This window comes from Cyprinodon variegatus, unplaced genomic scaffold (genome assembly GCF_000732505.1).
Source record: "Cyprinodon variegatus isolate N-32 unplaced genomic scaffold, C_variegatus-1.0 Scaffold175, whole genome shotgun sequence".
Taxonomy (NCBI): Eukaryota; Metazoa; Chordata; class Actinopteri; order Cyprinodontiformes; family Cyprinodontidae; genus Cyprinodon; species Cyprinodon variegatus.
In genome coordinates, this window is record NW_015150628.1 from 1,268,156 (window position 1) to 1,275,584 (window position 7,429).

The window sequence follows — 7,429 nt, forward strand, 5'->3', positions numbered from 1 at the left end:
GGGCTTGTCAAAAGTCTATGAATCATTTAAATAAAAAAAGAGTTTGCTCTGGTGACCTCTGCCAAAAAATGGACAGAGTTAATGTTAGTTTTTAATAATAACAAATGTTTGGTCAAATAAAGATGGAGAGGGCCAACTGGATACAAAAATCAACCTTCTACCTAAATCAACCATCATCCCGTGGTGCTAAATCCTATCCAAAACCATGTCTGAAAACACAATTTTCAATAACTTCAGTCCCCCCACACCCCTAGGAAGTGTACAAACAAAAAAAATTATTGATTTTTCACATTTTTGTCCATTATGAGATTAGTCTGCTGCAATGTGAGCTTATTTAACATTTCTTTACTGTGGGAAGCAATTAGTGCAGTGATGTACTAAAAACAGTACATCCCCAGGTGTTGTCATGAATGTGGTGTCAAATACAATAAAATATCTAGTCTCGTTGCCTTATTTGCAATTAATATTGATGATTGTGATAGATAAGAAAACATTGTTAACCATCAACAGCCGTGTGGAGGCTGAGAGAGTAGACCGTAGGCTGCAGGGAATGAAGGCACAGAGGTGTGCTGTCGTTCAGACACACTCTGGTGGCTGTTAAAGGACTTGAGTTATTGTTGAAAGAGCAGCTTAAGAGAAATCTGCTGACGTTAAACTCTGGATACAATAATAGCAATAATATAAAGTCATTACACACCTCAAGAGCAGCACAAACTGACAATATTCAACTGATCTGATCAAATCCAATCAATAAATTGGTTGTGGGATCTAGCAACAACTTGAATAGTGACTATATCAATGCTTAACGACGCTGAAAAGTAAAAGTAAACAGTTCTTGATTCTCACACTGGGGAGTGTCAGAAAAATGTAAATCAAAACAGATGCTGTATGAAGAAGGAAATATTGGGAGACACACATGCACACACACAAAAAAAATACACAAACAGGAAATATTGACTGGATAAAATCCAGTCTAACAAAGATGTACAAAGGTGCAAACATAGAAATGTGACTGATGTGAATTCATTCTCAGATCGACAGCAATTAGTTCATCAAATATGATGAATACCATCATTTATCTTAAGTTAAACTCCAGTGATACAATTCATAAATACAATTTAACACTTGGAAAATAAACATTACATTTGTGCAAAACCAACAATAAACAGGGTATAGATTATATTATATTATACTCTCAAATCTATATAGAGAGCAAATTAGACACTTTTTAAAGTGTAAATATTTTCGCTGCATTAGCTGATAAATATACTTTTTTATTATCATAAAATATGCAGTGCTTGGAAAAGTCTTTGCCTACCTTAGAGATTTCTGAGTTTTTGTTCCACCTAAACGTTTTCAAATCGTTTAAAATGTTTTAGTGTCAGACAAGGATAACCAGAGTAAGCAAAAATGTACAGTAGCTGCTGTCTGATTAAGTTATTTTGTTAACTCATATTTCATTGTTTCCATTTCAACAATCACACCAAGGCAGCATCCCTGCCACACCCGTAGAATAAGAACCATGGCGGACTAAAAAGAAAAGGCCATCTCACATTTAATAAAAACTAATAATACTAAAGATATTTCAGTAAATATTCTGTGGACTAATGGACAAAAGTGGAACCTTTGGATGGTGTACATCCACGTGTTAGAATAAAGAACTAAAAACTTAACGGGTGATGGTCTTGGGCTGCTATTGGACAGGTATAACTAGATATGATACAGTTAATGAAACCATGAAATCTTTATTTGCTGTTCCATCACCATAATGGGTCCCCCTTAAACGCTACTCCTGCTAGCTCTTTTAGTCACCTCTTTTCCAGTCATGTTGTAAAAACACATCTACATGCTGGCTAGCTTGAATGCTCTATATTTATGGTTTGGTATCTTTTCTTTTGTTGCTTTGTTTTCCTTCTTTTTTGAAGTCCTTAAGTTAAGGAATCTGAAAACAATCAAAACTAAATATTTCTCCCAACTGGTTAGCGTTTAGTACAGCTTATGGCCGGACCTGGACTCTCAATCCTAAGTTGCTTTTGAGTTCTCCTTTCTTTTTTTCCCAGGAAGGTAGCTTTTTCTCTTCGAACATAGAGCAGGAATATCTGGACGGACTTTCAAATAAGACTTAAATATATTTAATCTAAGTTTAGCAGAGAAATATAACATGATGTCCAACCTACTCACTCACCATGTGCCTACTCACTCCTAAAGCCACGAATTACGACATAAGCCCCATTTTATCAAACCTGACTCTTTAAAAGACTAACTACATTATCATTACATCTAAATAGGATGCCCCGTACCTTCCCAATCTTTTCTCCTAACCTTGTGACTTGGAAAGGAAGATGATAATTTTATCTCAACAAAAGTGATCTCTCCTTCAACTAATCTGATTTTTTGATGGAGATTATATAAAACATTGCAATTTATATTTAACAATCTAGCTACTTTAGTATTTAACAAGTCTTTTTTATGAATAATAAAGTTTAACACATCTGCTTTAAAGCCTTTCTCTGAGGCTGAAACAATTCTTCAAATAAGATTGTCATAAAAGACTCCTCATCAGAAATGGTAATAAAAACAGGTGGTGCCTCCAAGGATGGCACAGCAATACACTTAGGTTTACCTTCTCAAACTTAATTGCTTTTTTCATAAATTAAATCATCCTTTAAAAACTTTATTTACTCTGGTTATCTTTGTCTGATGGTAAAATATATTTAATGATCTCAAATTATGAATGGGTGAATAAAAATGAAACAGCAAAATCAACATATCTCTCGGAACTAGGAAAGGGTGTCGCATTTAGTGTCATGTAACCCATACACTGTAAAATCTAATACAATGCGAAACTATTTCCTTCTTAAGTAGGGGTTCGTTCATTTCCAAAGAAGGGGAAACAAAAATAGGAAACAAAATTTCAACATGATCAACAACAAGTAAAGTGACCTAGAGAACTTTGAGCAGGTTAGAGGTTTCTTCCACCGTTGATGACGTTACCTCCTGGAGGGGCGATGTGAATGGAGTCCAGGATTGGTCGAAGGATTTGGCCGAACGGTCTGGAGACGGGAGAAAGAGATTTGATATGACAGTTAGACAAAAACTGAAAACAAGCGACTGCTAACAAAGTATAAATATTAGAATAATTGTAGGATAGAGTCCTTTTTTAGCCTTATAAAGATCTATTGTTAAGTACTTTAAGTGAGTGACCACCCATTACTCTTTTATACAGACAAGAGTTTAAACTGCTCTTGTTTTAATCTTTGGGATTTAAAACCAACAGTCTGACCAATACCTGCAATAAAATTATAGAATTTTTCGATTTCTACATAAAAGTACTCAAAAAAGGACAGATGGCTCATAAAAAAACCCCCAGAAATTTGGTGATTAAAAAAGCCCCATCATGTCAACGTAATGTGTTTGCAAACCATCCTGAACGTTTACCTTGAACCATGTTGTCTTTTGTCAATTAGCGTTCCTGTTTTTTCTAATTTTACTTGCCAATAAATGAGGATTACACTATTGCACTTCAAGATCCCACAGAGACTGTTACAGCTAAAATGAGAGCAGTTCACACTGTCTGAACAGAGCCGGCAGCCAGGAGCATAAGTGTTGATCTATTTTTAACAGACGTGCTCACATCTGGAGAACTTACAGACCTTTGGGGAGCTCTTGTCAAATTTGTGGCACAAAAAAAAGATCTCTGTTTATGTCAATTAGGTCTGCTGTTTAATAGAAATAAAGTCCTCCTACGGAAGAAGAGCAAAAGTGGTAAAACCAAGAAGTGAAATAGTGACTCATGAGTCAGAACAAAGTGTTCTGCATGTTTTAGATGTCAGACAGCGGATCAAACTCAGTGGAACATTATCAGACTCTACCAGGATTAGCTAATTTTAAACAAGAGGACCATGGTTCTGCGCTAGCACCTTGCAGCAGTAAGCTCAGGCTGTATATATCTATTTAAAGGTTAAATTGGCTCCAATCTTAGATTAAATAGTAAAGACTGTTCACATTCCACTGCTTTTCTTAGTAACAAATGTGTTGCAATTACAATTATAAAAAATGATGAAATCTTTTAATATATGAGAGGACTTTAACATACTAGACAAAGGTAAAAACAATTTGGATTTCTTAAAGCAATGTTAGTAGTCAGCTTTTACATTTTGCTGAGGCTGGAAACGGTACAATCTGGTAACCATGAGCAACAGTCATCTTAGCATTTAGCACTAGTTTCTCCTATTTATTAACGGTTTAGTGGAAGGGAAGCTAAGACCTCAATTAGCAGAATATGGGTAAGCGAGGGTAATTTTTTGTTGAGTTGCATCTACTACTCCTTTCATTAAAGGAGGACCTCTGTGCTACTTGTGTTTAACTTGCTTTGTTAAGTAAGATGTGGAAAAAAATATTGGAGAAAGATAAACAGATTTGGGACGTCCTCTCAAAGTTCAGGCTTTAGTTCACATGAAAGTTTTGGGTTTTTTTTCTATTTAATTTTAAATTAAAACATAAAATATATCTCTACATAAAGCTGACCAAATGCTTCTCCATTTGTTTTTTTATGTTTGTGACATCATATTGGACCATTTAAAACACTGATTTGTCTTCACAAAGCCTCAGAAGGGCAAGATTTATGTCCAAAATGTAAAGATGTTTATCAAGTTATGTTTTGTTTTTATTATGTTTTTTTTTGTTGTTGTTGGCATTCATATAAATATACTGGTGTGATAACTTAGTACAAGTTTGATTGGTTTTTGGTATACGTCTATTTTGAATTTATAGCCCCCCCTGGAGAAAACTCCACCAGCTGCCACTGAAGCAGACCAATATGAATCTGTGGTATCACTTGTGTACCAGCAGGGACTGAGCTTCTGACTAAACATAAAATTTAATAAAAAGACATTTCAAAACCATTTTGATTTTGTTCTATGAGAATAACCATCAGCTTTGTACATCCTGATTGAATTTGTTTGTTTGCTCCAGAGGAATCATCATTCATGTCAAACTGAGACAAGTTTGGTAACAGACTGCAGGCCCACTTCGAAAACAGAGCTTAACACTTACGTGGAGAGGACCTCTGATGGAAGGTCTGTGATGTAAGACGGAATGGTCCTGCCAGTCAGGAACTGAGCCACCTCGTTGGTGAAAGTGTTGCAGTTGTGCTCAAACAGACGATACCTGTCACCTCTAAACCAAGAAACAAAACAAAAAAGAAGTAGAATTTGTGTCAGCTGCACTCTGTGTCCTGAAGTTGAAGTCTTTAGTGAGACAAAAATAGCTTCAGTGTGAGGGGAAGAGAGGACAAACGCCCCAAGGACCTGTATGTGGTTTCTCCAAGAGAAGAGAGATAGTCCATGAAGATCTCTTCAGTCACTTCAGTTTCGCCCAGCTCTACAATCGTATCTGGAGGCCCCAGCATAGTCCCTCCCTTAGGAGAGAGAAAAAACTAAATTAAATGGATAAAACTAAAAATCGCAAGGGAACAACACACCCATTGATCCAACTTCAGGGTTAAACTGAAACCTACTTTGTTAGATACGAAAACATCAATAATTTGTTGCTATGGAGGAGTTTATTTATCATCACCGTGAATAGAAATATTCACAAGAGTAGGGAATGGTCATGTTCAACAATCAAAACAAACAATAATAAGTTTTCCATTCTCTCTTCATCTTATATAAAAGCTGGATTTATGGGTGGTATTTAGACAATGCAAGGATCAGAAAGACAAAAAAAAAATAAAAAAAAAAGAAACAGTCAAAAGGTGAATCTCATTCTGACGGCAACACATCAGTACTATCCCCATGGGATAGTACTGAACAACTAATCTAACAGCAGCATAGTTATGAAAAATAAACTAAAGAATTAAAACTATACCAGATAAAATAATGAATATTAAATAAAACAAGCGACCCAGAAAAGTTCAGTAGAGAGTATTGCACTTATACAAAATAAAAAAGTAAATATTGTTCTTGCCTTACATGTTTACAGGAACAGAGTTTCCAGCCTGGCCCTATTTTGATTAAAAATCNTTTTTTTTTTTTTTTTACAGAAACAAGAGCAGCACTGGCCTCTGGCTCTGGTTGGATGGTGACATCATTGGCCAAAACTAATAATAAATATTTGTTAAAAATAGAAGCAGGACAACTGGTCAAATTTGGAGTAAAAATGCTTTGATGTGCGCATGTAGCATAAAACAATCTTAAAGCATTATTTAAGCCTTTAGTGAATGAAAATAGGTAACCCCAAGCTGCCCGTGATGCATAGTTTATGCTCATGGTTCACTTTTGTCATAATCCTGACATCATATAGTCCTCTCACTGTAGATTGAAGCAGACCAGTGGCGGCTGGCCCACAGAGGGCGCTAGGGCACCGTCCCACTCCCAATGACCCGATTAAGACGTACAAAAAAAAGTATATAGTTTTTTCTATTTAATTTTAAATTAAAACGTAAAATATATCTCTACATATTTTTCAGATGTGCAAGATAAATATTTAATCTTTAATGACTAGTAAAGCGACATTACATTTTTTGTTGGATCGGTGACGTATTTCCGCCCTGGGGCGTAAAAATCTTTGCCCATTGACTCTCGTTAAAAGCTGTACATGCGCAGTAGGTCTTCTGCAATATAAAGGTACAGGAGAGCTCGGGGCGCAGCTATGGTGCGCTGACAGGAAGTGCATTTGCTCACCATCTCCCGCCACAGCGCAGACTTTTTGTGGGTGATTGACAGGTCGAACGCGGGGGTTGGAGACGCATTGGAGAGAAAGATAGAAAGAAATGGCGCAAGAAACGTCCTTTTCCAGGACCTGGTTTAGCAAGAAGGCTTGGTTAGCAGCATGTAGCTTTATTCTGCTTTCCCTGCCTCCTTTTTCAAACATCAGGATCAGCATGGATTAAGACAGCTAGGACTGATTTAAAGCACTTTGTAGAAAAGGCAAAGAAGAATGAACAATCTGGGATTCACATGGAAAATAATATAATATAGTGTACTTTTTCTAGATGTTTGTTCATTTGCATAGTTGCACATAAATACTGTCAGAAAATAAATAGTTTATATATATATTAAAAGAATATGTATAAAGCTGACTAAATGCTTCTCCATTTGTTTTTTTATGTTTGTGACATATTGGACCATTTAAAACACAGATTTGTCTTCACAAAGCCTCAAAAGGGCAAGATTTATGTCCAAAATGTAAAGATGTTTATCAAGTTATGTTTTGTTTTTATTATGTTTTTTTTTGTTGTTGTTGGCATTCATATAAATATACTGGTGTGATAACTTAGTACAAGTTTGATTGGTTTTTGGTATACGTCTATTTTGAATTTATAGCCCCCCTGGAGAAAACTCCACCAGCCGCCACTGAAGCAGACCAATATGAATCTGTGGTATCACTTGTGTACCAGCAGGGACTGAGCTTCTGACTAAACATAAAA

At 35.9% G+C, this 7,429-nt stretch overlaps 1 protein-coding gene across 1 annotated transcript; it reads right to left on the reverse strand.

Moving 5' to 3' along the window:
• Window positions 1–1,300: 1,300 nt before the first annotated feature.
• Window positions 1,301–5,425, reverse strand: LOC107087171 (desumoylating isopeptidase 1-like). Its single transcript, XM_015378591.1, has 3 exons — window positions 5,310–5,425; window positions 5,056–5,178; window positions 1,301–3,053 (listed from the first exon to the last, which is right to left on the reverse strand). The coding sequence occupies exons 1-3, from the start codon at window positions 5,408–5,410 to the stop codon at window positions 2,963–2,965; spliced, it is 315 nt and encodes a 104-aa protein (XP_015234077.1). The 5' UTR covers window positions 5,411–5,425; the 3' UTR covers window positions 1,301–2,962.
• Between the last annotated feature and the right edge of the window lie 2,004 nt (window positions 5,426–7,429).

Bases quoted from the DNA above. Each gene is read 5' to 3' on its own strand.
- LOC107087171 (XM_015378591.1), bottom strand. From the start codon at position 5,410: ATGCTGGGGCCTCCAGATACGATTGTAGAGCTGGGCGAAACTGAAGTG. The intron at 5,179-5,309 runs GTCCTTGGGGCG...TTCTTGGTTTAG, and splicing joins CTTGGAGAAACCACATACAG to AGGTGACAGGTATCGTCTGT. The intron at 3,054-5,055 runs GTAAGTGTTAAG...TCCCGTCTCCAG, and splicing joins CCATCAGAGGTCCTCTCCAC to ACCGTTCGGCCAAATCCTTC.